Raw genomic sequence first — 19273 nt, 5'->3', positions numbered from 1 at the left:
CTTCTCAAACTGTGCATTCTTCCTTTAAGTGTGCAGCTCTTTGAGAATTTCTGGGAACATTTCAAATAAAACTTTTTTTTCCCTACAAAAATATTTTCTGTCAGAAGAATGCTGATGCTGAAAGTCAAATGTTCTCTAGAAACATGCCAATTTTGAAACAGGCATTTCAGAAATGTAAGGTTGATATCTCACATTTTGTCCTCACACATTTTAATTTGGTTTACATTTCCATTATAAATCATATATAACTAAGGAAAAAAAATCCGTGCCAGATTAAACGGCTTTTACTTTACTTAAGCATATGTTTTGAATCTTGATTATTTCAACAGAAATTATTTTTTACTGAAAGTTTTTCAACTTTAAATTTTCATTCTATTTTAAAACACAAAAAAATGTTCCAAGGGGCTTTTGGAAACAAAATAAATCCAGCCTCCCTATAGCTCTAATCTGGGTGAAGCACTAGAGGCTTTTTTGGATCATTTAATGCCTATTAGAAAGGGGCATCATCTTACAGGAAAACAGGGAATTGAGGCGTGTGATGCTGCCTTTACTGGGGCAAATGGTGAACGCCTTGCTGATTTCCCTGGAAAAAGCTCTGGGTGTTCCAGTGCAGCATAACATGCTAATACTCAGCTCTGCAGAGGAGACTGAACTCTCCTGCAGCAGGGACTTAAAATTTCCTTTGTTGCAATAAGGGGAATTAGGAGAAATGTGACATCTGCAATGAAGTTGCCATTACATTTCTGCCTGCACTAACTCGTGGGGGCCAACAGACACCAAGTGTCAGCTCATCCCCATGCAATATATATGCATTTATCCTTCACTGATTCCACATGATCTCAGACCTCAGGGGAAACATTACCATATCCCTATGCAACAAAAGCCTGTTTTGAATACAGTTAATAAGGTCAAGGTAACTTTTTAAGCAAATGAGTCCTGCAGCTATCAGTTTTTTCCCCTTCATTTCCTATGTATTCTAAGATTTTGAAATTCTGGAGCTTGCTTTTCTAACTAGCTTCAAATATGCAAATCATACCAATTTGAATAGCTTATTAATTAATTTCATATATATACCCATGAAATTGTCAGACAGTAGTCTTATGGTTCCAAGTGCTTAAGGTAAATATAAGGAAAGTCAATTGCTTTAATTTGGTTATGCAGATTACCCTAGATTGACAATTAGAGGACAAGTAATGAAAGGGCTGCTTTTTTACACAGCTAAAAGCTCTATTTTTTCCCATGACTTCCAGAAAAGCAGAACAATTGGTAAAGTATATCTATGCAAATTATTCTTAATTTTCAGGATGTTTTAATAATCCTTCTCATTAGCTCTGGGTAATCAAGTCTTACGGTAATCAAGGCTGGGGGACTCCTGTGAAAGAAGCAGCTACTAACCACTATCAGAGATGTAGTGCTCATCTTCAGGTACAGGTACTGGTCTGACTCAGAGAGGCAGGTGCAGCTTGCCTGTGTTTCATCATTTGTGTTTTGTGGGACAGGCAGCCAAAAAAAGCCCTAGAACATCTGGATGAGAAGCTGCTGAAGATAAATTGAGCCATGAAAATAAATGTTGAAAGCTACTTGTGTGCAGGACCTTTTACTTTTGTTTTACAGGTAGAGTGACTTTGAGGATTTTCTGTTTGAGTAACAGAGGAGAGGTTTTGCTGATTTGAACACCTCTGCCAGGAGCCATGTGTGATGAACTTTTTTTCATTAAACTTGCCTTTTCCTTTGACCAGTTCTTGATTCACAGGGCAATGGCTCCCAAAGGAGATGATCAGTCTGTCCCAGCCTGGAGCAGCCTGAGGGACACGACCTTGGGGAGAGAACAGACCACTGAGCAAGATGGAGAGAGAGCAAGAGTGAGAATTTAAGTTCTCGTATCTCTCCAGCTTTCCTCAGTTTTATTACCATCCAACAGTGTCCTCATTGCTGTTCCTAAGCAGTCCAATGTGCATTTCCTAAGGCAAAGTTAACACGGCTTTTAAACATCAAACTCAGCAGTGTATTTATCACTGTGCTGGAAAGGGCAGTCTTTTCCTCCACCTCTTTAGAAAGACTTACGTTCTGCATTACATTGCTCATTATTCTATTTTTTTTTTTTTTTTTTTGTTGTTGTTGTTGTTGTTGTTGTCTGGGAGGGAAGAGGGAGAGAAATCTGTGGGACAGGTTTTCCATAAGGAGCACAGCCTGTATCTGGTTTTGACTCATTCCAAGTAACAGTTATTTTCACATCCAGGTTCCTTCATCCTAAACACTCAAATAAATCCATCATCTTGACTTCTTATCTGTAGCAGTGTTGTGAAGGCACAGCTGCTCTAGAGGTCTGCAAGCACGGAGATGGTCTCTGACACACTTGGCCTGCTCAGGCTCTTGTGTACTAGGACCATGACACTGATTTTGATGTCAAAATAAAACAGAAGAAAGAGACTGTTCAAAACATTCACAGCAGTCTTAATGACTTTAAAGGCATGCTGTTGTGCACTGTATAAGAACTGATTTTTCCATTCCTTGTAGCATCCCACGGCCTACCTTGGAAATGGGAATGGCAACAAAGCTCTTCTCTGAGATGAACTTCCTGAGTCATTGATAGGCAGGAGCTTTGTGTCCTGAGAGGATCAGTGACATCTACTGGCTTCTTCTTCCCCATAGACTGGAGATTTGAGGAATTCAGCAAACTCCCAGAGGCATGTCCTTCCTCTGCCGTGGCTGTGCTTGTCTTCTGTGCACTGAATGTTTGAGCACTTCTGCAGATATTGGTTAATTATTTCTGAATTAGCTGATAGGATTTCATGGTGTGGGAAAAGGACAAGAAAGAAGGAAAAATGAAGAGCAGAGTGAAACGTGGTGTTCTCTGTGTATTGGTGTTCCTCGGGTTTCTCTGGGCAGCCTCAGGCCGAAGAGAGGAGGGAGACCTTTGGAATTTGTAGGACTCCAGGAGCACACGAATCCAGAAGGAAACTTCAGTAGCCTCTTTGTGGTACTGTACAAGTCCTGGATAAGTGATGGGGAATTACACTGGAGGTGTTAAGGTCGGAAGGAGGCCTGTGGTCTGCAGTAAAATCCCCACTCCTCAGTATAACTTTTTGGAGACTCTTGGAGCCAGATGGAGACTGGACCAGGAGAAGTTTTTTCGGGAAGGAAGGCAGGTAGGCTACCAGCTGAAAGATTCCACATGCAGTGTTGCAGGATCCATCCTTTGGGAAGCCCAAAGGCTCTGGGACAGTGTGATGTTGAATGAACCATCTTGTGCGTTGATGAAGGTGCTTAAAGAAACTGCACATGCCAGTGGAAGCAGGAGAAAACCCAATCCACCTTCACTCCAAAGCAGCAGGACTGTGGATTGCAAAAGGCTCTAGATAACTGTAGGTGAACTCAGCCCCTGTCAGTTTTGTGTAATTAATCTTTTCTCAAGGGGGGATATCCAGAGATACCAGCAGCACAAACAGAGAGTTTGTTATGGACCATTTTCATCTGAGATTTGTAGCAGCTAGTATTTAATTCCCAGTCCATGTCTTTTCATTGCCTTTTAAATTAGAAAGTTATTTAATGTTGATGCAGAACACTTCCTAGAAAAAAACCAGCCTACAGACTCATATTGGATTTCTGTATGATAATATGGGATACAATAAAGCCTACGAGTCATTCTGGGATTTGAAATGCCAATCACAGGCATTATCAGAAAACATTAGAAGTGGTCATATGGAGACCGGGGATAGATCTTACAAAGCTACTGAGCAACATTTTATTGTTCTACACATCTTTCCAAGAATAAATTAGTATTGATTCGATTAATTCTTTGATTAAAAAAAACAAAGGTAGGGATAGTTTAGATGATATGTAATGCTCAGTGTATGTGATTTACTATGTTCAAGTATGGTCAAACAGTTGAGCCTAAAATTCCCTGTCTCTAAACATCAATTTGTTTTGATGTTTTTTCAATTAACAAGTGTTTCTTTACAGCTGAGGCATCCTTGCCTTCATGTCTGTTCATCTTATGTGAAGATGTCTGGCTTTGGATGAAGGAGATTTTCTCTCAGCCACTCAGACAAGGCTCAGCAGGCAGCACAGCTGACTGGTGTCTCTGAGCTTCAAAGTGGACTTGGAGACAACAGCTGGGATGTGACCAGCTGGGATGTCCATTACTCTGCAACAGCAATTAGAGCGAAGTCATAATTTTTGGCCATCAAACAGCTGACCATAAGCAGCAAGCCAGTCCCTACAGCTTGGTCATCTGGATGCAGCAGGGAATGGGTCCTGTTTAGCAGATGCCCAGGAAGATATATGAAGCAGAAGTCATTTTGTTGGCAGGTTGTGCCAGACAGTCTCCACAAAGAACAGAGCAGGGAGCGATGGCAAGAGCACAGTCATTTTAAAACCAGATGTCTATTAAGAAATAATAAAAGAAACACCCCTCTTGTGTTTGGCTAGCTGGTGCATGAGAGTGTAGGGGAAGCAAGGCAAGAGCTAAATGAGGGTGCTGTACTGACTGTATTAGAAAGGGTAAAATTAATTTATATGTGTTTGCCTTCGATTACAAATCTGGGTGAGCAGCGAGCTCCCCACAACTGGGTCTGTATTTAATGGGAAGTCTGTGCATTTGGGTTTGCAAACTGGTACCATCACCATGCTCAAAGGCTGTCCAATGCCTGGCACAAAAACCCTCACAAAGGGGAGCAGCTCTTCCCCTGGGCTGATGGGATCTTGGCTGAAGACAGAGAGGAAAAACTACTGTGTCACAGAGTAGAGGGAAACTGCCTACTGCCTTGCTGAAAACCTTGGCTGCCCCAGATTTCAGCAAAATGTGGAGAAAGTCACTGGGGAGAAGAAGATGGGGGAGAAGAGCAAGTCAAAGAGGAAAACAAGTAAAATGCTTGTGTGTGTCTTCCCTTCTTCCCTCACCTCTGTTGCTGTCACTGCCACTGGCAGTACAGCCTGGGACCAGTTAGAATTTCTCCAAATATGCACAATAGTACAAGATGGTGCACACAGTGAGGTCTTGTAGCACTGAATCTAAAAGCCCTTGTGATTTGCATGAAGAACAGGAGCTTTTGCAGCAAAACTGAGCGAGTGAAATGCAGGGGATTGTGCCCTCTCTGTTACTGCAGTCTGTGAATGCAGAACAGTGAGGCTGGAAAATTCCTTGGGCATTCTCAGCAAGGTAGGTCTGAGAAAAAAGAGATCTAAACTCCAGAAGCATCTTTCACGGCTTCAAGGAATTGCCTAAGATGACAGAACCAACTGGATTTGAACTCACACAAGCACCTTTTTGACCATCTAACTTAGGGCGCTTAGGGATCATTAATTAACATTAATATATTCAGAGATGATCTAAGGAATCAAGAGTCAGAGATTTTTCTGTGGATTTGTATAAAGATACAACCTCTATTAGAGTTCAGGGAAAGTTAAAAGAAACTTTTGCTAGGCAAAAGGAATGATTTATCCTGGCTAGCAAGCCAATGGAAAAATATAATCAGCTTGGAGTAGTTCTTTTTAATTTGAGTGTTTTAACTAGCTTTGTGGAAAAACACATTGGGATTAAAAGGAAAATGAAATATAACTGTAATATATCAGGGATGTTGATGGCAGAATATTGTAGTGGGTTTTTTCTTCAAAGTGCTGTGATAGAAAAATGGCAAGTAAAATTAAATACTGGTCAGAAAATCTGGATGTAGGCTTTTTAAAGAGTTCTTTGTACTGAAATGTAGATGTCATACACTTATTTTTACTATTGAACCAACACAGGACAAGGCCTGTGGTTCTTTGTGTTCCCACTATTAGCTTTTACTGTTATTGTAACAATAATTTACAGTCAAATAAGAAAACAGGACTTCTCTAAAGGCCTTAAAACCCACCAAGGTTTTGTGTTTGTGCAAGCCTACACTAATTAAAAGCACAATTCACTCCTCAGGGCAGTCAGTGAGATGCTATAGCCCACCATTTTAAACATTTTCACTCAGAAGGACTCCAGACAGGTTTGTGCATCAGGTCTTACAGTCACAGGGCTGTCTAACTTTCTTTTTGCTGCTTTCACATTCAGCTTCTAAGAATTTGGTCTCCTGGATTCTCTATCTTCTGTTTTGCCTGTTTTAACTAACGAGAATGTGTGTGGTTAAATTTTTCCAGTAAGGCACATTTATTTTTATGCTACTCTAAAGTCTTCCCTGCATTAGAATACATTCTGATTTTTCCGTGGGCCTGGAATAACGTCAGAAGCCAAGTATAACAATTTTGTGGAAATCACAATATTGAGGTACTTCCTTAAAACTGGGTAGTATGAACAGTCTTTCAAAGTGGGAACTACCTGCCTTCTTCTTGTGGTGCTAACACTGCTAGCAACAGCTCAAACACTCAGGTAAACTGGGGAAGGAGTAATTTGCATTTACTATCCCCTTTTTTTGCAGAAAATACATACTTTTTTCTGATTGTCGATATTTCATATAGATTTCCATACAGAAAAAGTTGCGCAGTTACCAAAACCACCTCTTTTAAAGAGCAAATCACATTATGAACTCTAGAAATGCACTCAAAATACCAACATTTTAAAGACAAGAGGTTTAAAAAGAAAAAAAAAGAGGCCCCATCATCATGACAAATATATACATAAATAAAACCAAAAATAACCCTGTTCAAACATGGTTGTGGTTGGATAATCATACCATACTTCTTTCTCACCAAGACAGGGTGAAAAACATGCACTAAAATTGTTGATTAAGCATGGGAGGTGATCAAATTCAAATTGATCTAAGCCTAATCTGTGGAAGAGTTCAGGGCAGCTCTCCTGATGTTCTTCAAAGGCAAAATAAAGCCCTTGCCACTGCTACAGCTCACAACCATGCTTCAACGTGGCTTCCTACAGCTGGGGCCGCCGTGGTGCGTTACCTGAATCATTCCAATGATAAGAACACCACCAGATGTTAAAAAAACCCCAAAACAAACTAAATCCACCCTCCCCACCCCCATCAATTTTATCAGTAGCTTTTCCAAAAAGAAAACAAGTCATATATACATACATATACACGCACACAGGGAGAGCTCAGGACTACGGACAACTTCTAGGATGGCAGCAGTAAGGGTGTGACAACACAAGATGTCAAAAGAAGCCACTATGCTTCCCCAGCCCTTTGCTACATAATTTGGAGGCCTCTTCTACCCAGATGGCATTTGAGAGGGAGAGAAAGGACAGGGAGGGAGATGTTTTCTGCCTCTTCCGGAAGGTTTGGGTAAACGAGCTTGCAAGTTGTAGGAATTGCAAAGATTTGCGTCCGGTGGCAGCTGATGGCCAAAATCTGAGCAGCAAAGGGCGTGGAAGCAGAGAGAACCAGACAGGCAGAGAAAGACAGACAGACAGACACAGCGACAGATATGAATGCCAGTCCCAACTGAGGTGCAGGCTGGATGTATGTCGTCCTTCCCGCGATCCTTGCTCCCATGGAGGGGTGTGTGCACAGGGCTGTGCCGCAGGGCCCAGCGCTGCAGTCCTTGCGCAGGCCGCGTGCCCGGGGCTACCGCGCCTGAATAAGGACTGCAGCAGTCAAGCCACTGGTTCTCTGCCTTCAGACACATTGGTTGAGAGTGAAAATGAACTCGTGAGGTTTAGTGTGGCTGGAGACGGGGGAGAGGAGAGCAAGGGAGAAAAGGAAGAAAGGCGGGGTGTGGGTTAAAAGGGAGGAGTGCAGGAGAAGGTGAGAGGGAGATTTAAGTATAGGCTTTCAGATATTCCAAAGAATGGGAGCAGGAGCTCATGGCAAATAATATGAAGCCTCTTGACACCAAAAGCGAGATGATTGTAAAAAAGGGCCTCATGCGCCTGGTTTAAGCCTGAGCTGCTTTACATCAGAAATAAAATAGGCTAAATGAGAAATCACTGCACAGGTCTCCAAGTCTTGGGAGCTCAATGCTTTGATATTTTTCTGACCTTACTGCATGAGTACTTAGGATTCAAGCAAGCTGCAACCCTCTGCTGACTTCCTAACAGAATTTGGAAATCTTTTCAGAAGTGCAAGGCATGAAGTGCTCAGCTCTCCTGAATACCTGATGGACAAACACCAAACCATTACCCAGAAGGCTTGGGCAAAACAGACCTGACCAACATTTTTTAGGGAAGGGATACACCAAGGTGGGGTTTGGGTTTCCCTAGCCTTCTTCACAGGAGTGCTACTTCCTGAAGCACCCAAGTCCTGTGTCTCCCAGATGCCACCATGGATCAGCCCACACCCAACACTGCACTCTCCTCCTGTCATGTCTCCCATTAAAACCCCACCATGTCCATCAACCCTCAAACCAGTCGCAATGTTCACGCTTAGGAAAACGTGTGCTGCTACAACAGGAGGGCATTTTATGCACGGAAATATTCCATTATTTCACAAAATCCCTCAAGTCACCGGTTCTCTGTCCCTGACAATTCTCATCTTGTGACCATGCTCACGCCCCTGGCTCATCACATCTGCTGCATCGCCTTGTGTACCTGTGGGGGGTAACTCCTCCTCCTCTGTGCCTCCTGCAGCGTTCACAGACACACTCAGACACGCAGCTGTGGTGCTGAATGAACAGGCAGGATGGATACCAGCCCAGATGGTTTGCTCAGTCATCCTCATGCATCCCCAAGCACAGCTGACGAACACAGAGGCACCTGCACATGCAGACACACTCAGAGGCACTGGCAGAAGCCCTCAGAGACAGGCCCACAGAGAGGCACAAACCCTCCCTCCCTGACATCCTGTCCAGACAGACAGACGGAATCAAACACACAACACCCCCACTGTCACTGTGGTGCTCTGGAGATACACGTGCTTCCACCTGGACATGCCTCTGGAACATCTGCAGGCCACGAGCTGCTGGCTGCAGCTGGATGAACAACCCCTCAGCTGGCCAGAGACTCATCCAGCTCAGTGGGCACTGAAACGAGCAGTTCTTTGGTGGCAAATGAAGACTGAGCCATGCAGTCTCTTTGGTCTGACACTGGCAGGGGAAAGGATGAAGGAAAAAGGACCCTATGGACCAAGGAAGTGTCAGCTTTCCTCTCCGACTGCGAGGAAGGAGGTCACATTAACAGCTTTCCCAGCGACTCAGGGTCTGACTGTCTTTCACTTCTTTGGGCACTGTAGCACAGCACAAATCGAACTTGATTTCCCCGTTTGATACAGAGCAACAAACAGTAATGAGCCACTTTCTTTGCCTGGAGGAGGGGACAGCAGGCTGTTAGTCACCTTTACAGTACTCAACTCCAGGTTGTGTCTGCTGATGTGGAAAGGAAGGAAGTGCTATTCTGTGCTTGGGGCTACTTCTGGATGATGTAGTCCAAACCTGCTGGTTTTTATTCAGCTCCTATAAAATTTATTTCCAATTATAATAGAGAGTAATAATTTTTACCACCTTAAGATTTTCTTATAAGGAGCTTACAGGGTTTTGCAAACTCTAATAACAATACTTTTTTAACGTAAGGAATAATAACAGTCTCCAGTGATGGGAAGACTGAGGTACAGGGATCTAATCAGAGTCCAAGGAAAATAATCCACAGGCCCTACATCCCAGGCCTCATATATTATACCATCTTTCATCTTACTCCCCAGAAGTCATTCTTGATCTTAAAGAGAGTTGACACACGGTAGATGTGGTCTCTGCCTTGGAAGTTCCTTTTTTTAGCAAAAGATTAAAAAGTCCTCTCCTCCCTCTTTAGTTACTTAAGAAGTGGCTTCAGAGTGTCCCAAAACAAACATTAAATATTTCCAAAAAATTTTGGGGAAAAAGAAAAATCTTCCTTTTGTGGCTACAAAGTTAGCTGTACAACAGCCACTGAGAACAACGCTCTGAAAAGGCAGCTTCAGAGTCAGGCAATTTAAAGGTGAATTTGGCAGAAACTGTGCCACTCTGAAGTTTTTAAACCCCCCAGATTTTAACCTTCTCTGTGCCCTTTGCACTTACTCAGTTGTGTGAGATGCCTTTGTGTGTCTGTGGAGCTCGTTGGGGGGACTTAGGGGATATTCTCAGGCTGCAGGAAGCAAGTGATTGGACGTGATTGGACTTACTGATTGACAGATTTCCCCACCATGGAGGTGTTTTAAGCAAAGGCTTCCTGAAGGACTCAGAAATGCTGCGGGGTGCCTGCCTTGCGAGCACATGGCTCTTCACTGTTTTGGAATGCACAGCCATGCTAATGAATGTCTGCCAAGCTGGACGTGCACGTGCACACTCATGCAGGGGAACATTCCAGCATTCAGGGAACTCCCAGGCACAAACCCTCATCCATAAGCAGGTCCAACTCGCACAGGCAGACCGTCACATGGGCTCAGTTACACACACAGTGACTCCTGTGAATCCCTCATCAACCACTCACTGCACAAATACACACGAAATACATGTGCTTGCATTCACACTCTTTTCCCTCCACACATGGATTTATGTCTGAACACTCTCCTGTGGATTTGTGGCCCATACAGGCATCCAAACACACTCAGGGCCATACAATACGATTAATGGAGTGCATACACAAAGACCCACCCATGCACACTCACATATGTCTTAACGAAGGTTTTGGTCTGGGAAATTCCTTTTCGAGAAACAAAAACAAATGTCAAAAGGAAAAAAAAACCAAAAACAAACCAACAAACCAGAGCATGGGGAACTGCACAAACAAAAGCGAGCACGGACCTACACACACACACCGTGGAGGCTGTCAGTCAGTCAGGGCTCTCCTCACAACTACAGCTCAGTGCCTGCTGGGTTTGCTTCCCCTGAGTGCAAACGTCTGGTGAACCTCACAGATTTCAGGCTTACGTGTCTATGGCTGCAGGTCAAACTGACCTGTTCCAGGAGTCTCCATCTTCCCTTCTAACTGACCACAATAAGAACTGACCCTTCCCTCCAAGAAGAGCACCTTCCAAGATCCTACCACAAGCACTCTTCAGCTTCTAAGGAGTTAAGCAGAAATGTTTTCCCTGCACCTGACCAGTCTAAACGTCTCCTATTCATGGAGCTGATTGGCACTTCAGGGTTTATTGTTTCTTTCCTTTTCAGACCCCAGGTCTCTCGGAACAAGACAAGACAGTGTACAGAAACACAGGGCAGGGTTTGCTCAAACCCACAGACAGCAAGAAAGCAACGAGCCCCTGAGGAGACAGGAGAAGTGTGTCTGATAAACTGCCTCTCACTGCTTGGGAGGATGACAACCGTCCGTCCAAGATGGGCTGCTACTTCCAAAGCCCATTTTCTACAGGTGTAACATACCAAGTGCTGCTAGCAGAGAGGGAATCTGACAGGACAAACCGACACACAAAACATTCTCTTATTCAATAAGGGTTATAAGTGCAAAGGGATTTCAGAACATTTCAGAACAAACTCAATCCATAGCTGCCGCTTATTTATCAGTGCATCAAAAGATTGTGCAAGTTTTTAGTAACAAACATTAGAAACTAGTAGCAAAGAACTTGCCTAGATAAAAAGAGAAGATTTAAACATGCCAGGTAACAAAAAGACGTGTGCAGAGATCTGTAAAACTGTATAGAAGGAAAGGATTCTTTAGAGGAAACAGAGGGACCATCACACAATGCTCTACACAGCCCTTACTGAAAGAGTCAGGGCCAACCCTGCTGCCTCCTCAACTAAGACAGGTGCTGGTTGTTTGGAGAGAGGCATGCCCTCATTTTTCATAGGCTTCTATAACTAAAAACTGGATTCTGGGCCTTGCCTGACATGAACTTGAATTTAGAGAGAGCCTTGTCGCTGGCAATTAAGCGCACCAGTATGGACAGCCCTGGAGACTGAAGATCACAACAATCAGCAGCAGCATGACTATCTCGACAAGATGCTGAGAGTGAATGTGATTTATGCTGCTTTAAATTGAATGTCTGGGAGCTGGGTGTCTAGACAAACCTAACAAACCTAGACACTCACCAGCCACTGGTGGGCACCTCCAAAGAGCAATTCATTTCCCTGTCACGGACATGTCCAGGGCGCCTGGGGAGGGGAGCATCCCTCCCCACTCACAGCAAGAGGAGACCTGGGTGACTGTCTTCCTCTCAGACAGTGGAAGTTAATGAAGACATTAATCTGAATTTCTTCAAAAGGACCCATTGGATTTTCCTGCAGTCTAGGACTTCTGACTATGATAAACTTCCATTTATTGACCAAAACACACAGATTTCTTTCCTTTCTGCTTACGAGACTTTTGTATGGATTCTAATACATCAGTCAGGGAAGTCTTGATGTTTAATATGATTCATCTCCAGTTAACTGTGCTTATTCCCTCCATTGCCATGTACAGTTCTCCCTCTGTGCATGAGAATTGAACTTTTCCACAATCTGAGGGCTATTGCCAGGTTCCCTATTTAGTTTTCTTGTGATGAGTGTGGCAGAGAAAAGGTTTTAATTTCACTCTTAAAAATTATCAACTTCAGCCTCACTGTAACCTCCCTCTACAAAGTCAGCCTAATCCTAATATCTACCTAGTAAAAGAGTAATGAAAATTGTTTACAACATTCTGTGGCAAATGTTGTAAGCAATTCTTTGTGTCCAGAAGGTAGGACATTTAAGAGATGCAAAATAAAACTTCCTTTTCAGTTAAAAACTATTTTCCATTCTTTTAAAAGACAAGGAAAATAAACTAGTTAAAAAAAAATTCATTTATTCAAAATCAAAAATGTTACAGCTTGAATAAATAGTCCTGTTTCAGAATTAAAAAAAAAAAAAAAAAAAAAAAAAGAAAAAAGAACCTGAACAGAAATTAAACTAGAACCAAGATACAAAAATATTTTGTTTGGAAAGTTCCAAGTAAGGCATTTGTATTTTTTAAAACGCTGCCTAATTTTTTTTCCCTAAACACAGCCCTGAGTGAAAACTATGTTGTCATTTTTCCCCTTGCAATGGATTGCCTCTACAGTACACAGCAATTCCAAGATGGACTGTTTATTCAAAGGCTACATAATTTTCAAAATCCAAGACTAATTTGCTGTTCTTTAATGTATTTACAGCAATTTTCTTTCAATCTTTCTATTTCCCTGGCATTTATAAGCTGGATTTTTCAGCATAATTTTTGTCTATGCTCATAAACCCATCATAGCCTTTCTTTTGGAAATCTGTGTGTTCTTCCCCATCCTTTGCCTATTTACCCTATAATTCTGTATCCATCCACCTCCAAAAAAAGAGATATAGGAAAAAATTTGCCTGGTGTGATTTATTTCCTGAACACCAGATGCTCATTTCAGTCTCCGTGGCTCACTGAGTCCTTCACCTTTCTGCCGAGATGGCCATGAGTGGGGCCAATTGGTGTCAATTGGGCTGGTGCAATTTGAGGGATGGAGCAAATCAAGTTGCAAACCAAAACAAAAAAAAAGGGTTGGAACTCTGGTGCTTTGTTTTCCTTTGGGATTTCTGCTTTGTTTTTACTTTGTCTACCTATTTTTTTTTATTATTTTCACATTTGAAATGGAACATTAGGAGCAGGTTCCTCTAATCAGAGATGATGTGGTCTTTGTTTCATTTGGAGGAAGCCTGAGCGAGGAGGCACAGGGAGGATTCCTGTTTTGGTTCCCTCAGTTCCACCTCGAAAGAACTGACCTTTTATCTCTCTGTGGGGTGGAGAGTATTGAACAGCCATGGGAAGCAAAGCATAACACTGGGCAGACCAAAGTGCTGGCCTGGGACTATTCGAGCAGCTTCCCATGGCACAAAGAGCTTTTTCACTTACACTCCATGTTTCCCATCACTTTTCCTGCTATACAGTTTAATTCATGCCAGGCGGATTATGAAGGGAAGAAAATGATGCAGCAGTCAAAAAGTCCTTAAAGTCGTTCCAAAAAAATTAAAACGGAATAAAACCAAACCAAATAAAACTAAAAAAAAAAAAAAAAAAAAAAAAAAAGAAAAAAAAAAGAAAAGAAAGAGCTTTGAAACTAAACAAAATTTCTGAAAATAAACTCAAAAGAAAGGAGGGGGAGACAGAAAAAAAAAAAAAAAGACCCCGGAAAGACAAATGAATGTTAGAGCAGGCACGATCATGGACAGACGCCAGCTACTTACGTTCACCTCGGTGATTGCTATATCAACAATGCTACCCACAACAATCAAGGCGTCAAATGTATTCCATGCATCACAGAAATAGTGCTGCATGTGGCAGAGAAGCCAAGGAGAGAGAGAGAGAGAGAGAGAAAGAGAGAGAGAGGAAAGAAGGGAGAGGAAGAAAGAATGAGAGAGAGAGAGAGAAGGGAGAGAAAGAGGGAAAGGGAGAAAAGAGGGGAAAAAAAGTAAAAAGTAAAATAAAATAAAATGAAAATAAAAACAGAACAAAAGCATGAAAGAGGGAGAGAAGAGGAAAAAAATAAGAAAAGAAAGAGGTTACGTGGGCATATTAAATAGTCTCTTACCACTCTACAGTATTGGTTGCTCAAACCTCTGTAACGTTTCACATGATGGAGGGTATCAACAAAAGCCTGGTTAGTCAGAAAGTTACACTCAAGCATGTCTACCTTTTGGAGGGAAAAAAAGCACACACACCCCAAACTCTGTGCGCTTTCACCAGTCACAGCCTTGGGGCCAGCTATGACAAGTGAAAAAGAAGGAGGCATTTCCCCCCCTCCTTTTTTTTTCCCTGGGAGAAGGAGAAGGACGACGGCAAGTTCAATAAAAGCATGACTAGAGGGAAAAAAACCAGAAAACAAAAAGAGAGAGAAAAAAAGAGAGAAAGAGAGAAGGAACAGCAGAGGAGGAGGAGGTGGTGGTATCCTGGGGAGGGTAGAGTAATACTCACATTAGTTTCACTGAGAATGACGTCTATAATGCTGCCAATTACGATGAGGAAGTCAAAAACATTCCAAGGATCACTAAAGTAACCCTACATAAGGAAGGGGCAGGCAGGATGGGGATTAAAAAGGAATGTTAGACAGACAAAAACAGTTCAAAATTACCATTAGAATTTCTGCCCTGATACCTCAAGGGGTTCTCCTCTTAAGTCTACTTGTTGTGTCTCAAGCTGTAGCCCAGGCCTGGGTTCCCTGACTTGTGTGAGCAGCCCCGCTCCAGCTCATGGGATTCCAGGGAAGCCACCCCTCCCCTCCAGCTCTGGGACAGGGGCTGAAGGGAAGCCACACAGATCACTTTGAGCACGGCTGCTGGCAGGAATGGGGCTTGCAGGACCAGCTCCTCCAGACATCTCCATTCCTGGCAATGCAGCACCCTTCCCATTTGACTTAGAGGGGAGAGTACAGGAATAGTGTAACATGGTTCCCTCAAAAAATGGCTCCCCACTGTCAGTATCAATGGCCCAGTCCATGTTCCAGCTGTAACGCTCTGTGCGGGCGCAGGGAATAGCCTGCTGCTGCGCCAGGGAGGAGGAGAGGGCACAGTCAAGCTGGGGATGTGCTATCTAAATCTCACCTTTATCTTTACCCAGCCACAGTCAGGATTACAACAGGCATCAACCTAACAGTTTCTTTTAGTAATGCTTTAGGTCCTGTCTCTATAATACAGAGCAGGACTGGTGTCTCTGTTACTCTGAAAGCACATCTGCACCTCAAAATGGAGCTGTGAACGTAGCCTGGCTCATCCCACCAGGAAGGGGTGAGAACAGGAGCAAAGCTGGCTTTAGCATTGCTCAGAGCAAGAGCTGTTGCTCACTCCTGCTAAAGCCAGGGCCACAGCAGCACTGTCATCTTGGCTGTCCAGATCACTTCAGGGTCTATCTCAAACATCTCATCCTAAGCAGAGCTCAGGAGATGCTAATCAGCACTGCTTGCTGTCCTCATCCTGCATAACTTTTGGCTGGATAGGCTGCAAGGATACAGGACCCTTCTGGAAAAGGTCCTGTTCAGCCTAGAAGATGAACCTCTGTATGTAAACTTCCTCTACAAGTCAATGTCACGAGCAAAGAAAATTCATCTTGGCTCACTGAGCACCTGTGCCAATCTCTTCCCCTTGTTCTGCAGTCTTAAAAGGAGGCAAACATACAAAATCCTCCGTCCTCCTTTCATGTGTTTGGTTTCGTGAGCATGGGCTAATGTGACCTCCCTGTTTCCCAGCTGCAGCATGTCTCCTGTGAGACTGAACCCGAGTTGCACTGTGACTGCTATTCTTAGTCAAAGAGTCAGGTCATGGGTAAAGTGTGAGCCTGTGTTCCCAGGCAGCATTGCAGAAAGCAAAAAGGAGAAAAGTAAAAAAATTTAAAAAAAGAAAGAAAAAAATAATTATCTCAGTACTGGCACTGTACAAAGTCAGGCTTGGGAGCCTCAGATTGCTGTGGGTTCAACCATCACATGGAGCAGGCACTGGCAAAAGTGTCTATCTGCTGAAACATTGCCTCTGTGAGACTTCGGGACTCACATTTATGAACAGCATTACATTTTGGGCAGGGAAAAAAAAAAGAAAAGAAAAGATGAAGCAGAAAAAGCCACTGCCCAGCTGGTCCCACGCCAGTGAAGGGAGCTGGTAGAGGGGACTTTGAAATCTTCTCCTCAAAACCAGAATAAAACACCTTTATTCTGCAGCCTGAAATAGGCAACTCTCTTAGCAGATCTACACTGGGAGGAGCAACAATCCCATGGCTACACGTTACTACACAATTAGCTAGGAACAGGGAGGAAGGAAACAGGAGCAAAAGCAAATTCAGAGAATATTATTATTCAGCGTCCAGCCTAGAAATACACAACAAATATTAGAATGAATTCAGCGGTGATGTCCAGCATCATTAGCAACCAGATGGACCTGGAATAAATCTGTAATTAGACTTCAGCAAGAGGAAGGGGAGGGAGAGAACAGCAGATTAAATTGGAGAGGCAAACGCATTTTGAATAAATAAAGGACAGACACAGATCAAACAGAGTTACACAAAGTGCCTTTGCAGCCTGCTGCGACCTTGGCAGACAGTGCACTTGCAGCATCAAAGAACAGAGTAGAAGACAACAGACCCAATCCTCCTGCCCCGTCCATGTGCACAGTCCTGCAGAAGGCACCAGCACTGCCCACATGCCAGATGAATACATGTGTTCAACAGCATGGTTCTCTTCTATTTCCTCTCAAGTTGCATCATTTAGGAATTACTAAGGATTTCAGCAGGAATCCAAACAACTTCATAAAAACCAAGGGTTTGGTTTTGGGCAGCTGCAAGGGTTAAGATTCAAAACATGCTGTTTAGGTTTTACCCATGAAAATGATGACTTTTAATGACTTTCAAGTCTGTAATGATGAATAGTTAGTATTTTTACTATGATTGGCATCATACTGCAAAGAATGTTTTGGGTGTAACCAAATTTACAATTTCTTTTTACTCAGCCGCTTTTTACATAGAGCCCAATAATCACTGCTGCTGGTAAAACAGCATTTGCTGTTGATACAGAACCCAGGTAACAAATGGCATCAAATCCTGTCCTCAGATGACCACCAAAGCCAGTGAGCTAAATATTGCTCCCAGCAGAAGTAATACAACTTCGCTGGAAGCAATGACACTGCGCTGACAGAGTTGGCACAACTCAGGAGAGATTCAGGCCTGGAAAGAAAAGGTCCCTTTTCCACTGCCATCAAAACCAGCTGCTTTGGACCTTTGAGACACCACAGTGTGTCTGGAGTCACTCTGCTGACTTCAACAGTGCTGCTCCAAATTTACACTGCGAGCTCTTTCTCCTGGGATGCTCCACTGAGTCTCAGCAGCCAGATCCTTGCTTGAAAGTCATGGGCTGGTCTGCTCTGGGATCCCAGAAAGAGCATTATCCCAGTCTGTTATTGTGTGGCTGTAAGGTGACCCCAGAGGTCTCTTCTCTTCCTCCTGTGCCTCTCAGATGGGTGATAGAGAGGAACATTGGGTATGAATGCAGTTTTACTCAACCCCACATCCAAAATGCTAGTGTTGAATTAAGGAAACACACGAATTTTAAAACTTTCCTTTCCTCCTCACCTGCTCCCTCTGTGTTTCAAACAGAAGGGTGAAAAATAGGAAGATGTTATTTACAGTAAGAGAGCTCAAGGAAACAGAGAACATAGACGCTTCATTGGGGTGCAAGGTGATGGAATCCTTCCCTGAAAAGCCTCCCACCCTCTTTAGAGACATTTACCTACAAATGGCCATGTGGGACTTAGCTTTGGATCAGACCTCATAACCTGGCCATGAGTTATGAGTGTGTAATGAGAGTGAACTACACCCCTTCAGGACTTGCCTCTTGTGACCTCAAAGTGCCTCTTTGAGCCACATTCCTCACTGGAGTGTACCAGGGTGGCTCATGACAGACAAGCTGAATGAAGGAAGAGCTTTCACTCTAATAAAGAGGTTGCATTTCCAAAATACTTTTCCCACCAGAAAGTTCTGCATACTTTTCCCAAGAGGGTGGAGGTCTGACTGGAAATGAATTGATGGCACTGTTTGTTTTTGCAGGACAGGAATTTAGAGTGTAATACCATATTTTACCCGTAAAGGGAGACGCTTGACCCTGACTTAGCTATAATTGCATGCCACATAATGGCATCCTCAGGGCTTTACTGGGGAATGGTAGTCACCCTCTCTTGTGGGATGTCTTTGGAGATCCATGAAGCTTTTGGGGAGAAAAGAGGACAGAGAGAGACCAGGAGGATTGGATTGAATATTCAGGAAGCATGAGATAGCCCCACCAGTAGAGAACATTTTTTCCCCATTTTTTTCCCCCCAAAGGTAGCAAATGATAGTGTATCACCACATGATCAATAAGTTAATGAAAGGCTGAGCATAAATATGCAGTAGCTGACTGGAATGGAATCTCATTTGTGCGAGAGGAGCAGACATTTCAGAATGAGTATACCAATCATTTTTAGGTTTCCTAGTTGCTGAGATTAGCTGTTAAAGAAATTAGGGTTTATTTAGGTGCTAATGGGGGCATTGACATCTCTGGACACCATTTTTCCTACTTTTTGTAAATGTGAGATCCTAAATAGGATATCTAAGAAGCCTCAATAATAACAACAAGGAAAATTTCCCACTGGAATCTGTCTGAAGTTCAGAGTCACCTGGAGCCCACAGTAAGAATATGGGGTGTCTGGAGTGCTGTGCATCCACACTGAAGCACAGAAGTCCTCAGGGGAAGGGTGCTGTTGAGTCATGGTACTGGCTGGGTTTTGAGCATCGAGCCCTGTGGGACCTGCAGGGTCACTTGTGTGTTAGTTTACGTGCAGCTGTTTATCTGCTTAGTCACAGGCTTTCATTTCTGCCTCTTCCAAGGCGGCCAGCAAAGCTTAACAAACCCCTCTGAGAAAAAAGCCTCTAAAGATGAAGAGCACAGCAAGGTCAAGGCTATTCACTGGGTGGGATCTGAATGTAGGTGGG

The 19273-nt window shown here is 43.3% G+C and overlaps 1 protein-coding gene across 27 annotated transcripts in view; it reads right to left on the bottom strand.

The window, feature by feature from the left end:
• CACNA1C (calcium voltage-gated channel subunit alpha1 C) overlaps positions 1–19273 on the bottom strand; it is a 465784-nt gene that overhangs the window by 42982 nt on the left and 403529 nt on the right. For 18 of the 27 annotated variants that reach the window (XM_048301199.1, XM_048301195.1, XM_048301197.1 and 15 more), the window contains exon 30: positions 14017–14100. The exons of 1 other annotated variant lie outside the window; for it this stretch is intronic. In XM_048301199.1, coding sequence (XP_048157156.1) covers positions 14017–14100 — 84 coding nt within the window. Of the gene's footprint in view, positions 1–14016; positions 14101–14743; positions 14828–19273 lie in introns of all 27 variants that reach the window. 8 more of the 27 variants (XM_048301175.1, XM_048301189.1, XM_048301190.1 and 5 more) reach the window with 2 other exon arrangements.

The sequence above is a fragment of the Corvus hawaiiensis genome, chromosome 4 (assembly GCF_020740725.1).
Source record: "Corvus hawaiiensis isolate bCorHaw1 chromosome 4, bCorHaw1.pri.cur, whole genome shotgun sequence".
Taxonomy (NCBI): domain Eukaryota; kingdom Metazoa; phylum Chordata; class Aves; order Passeriformes; family Corvidae; genus Corvus; species Corvus hawaiiensis.
Note: the sequence above shows the minus strand (reverse complement) of the source record. Positions and strands in the feature narration are given on the sequence as shown.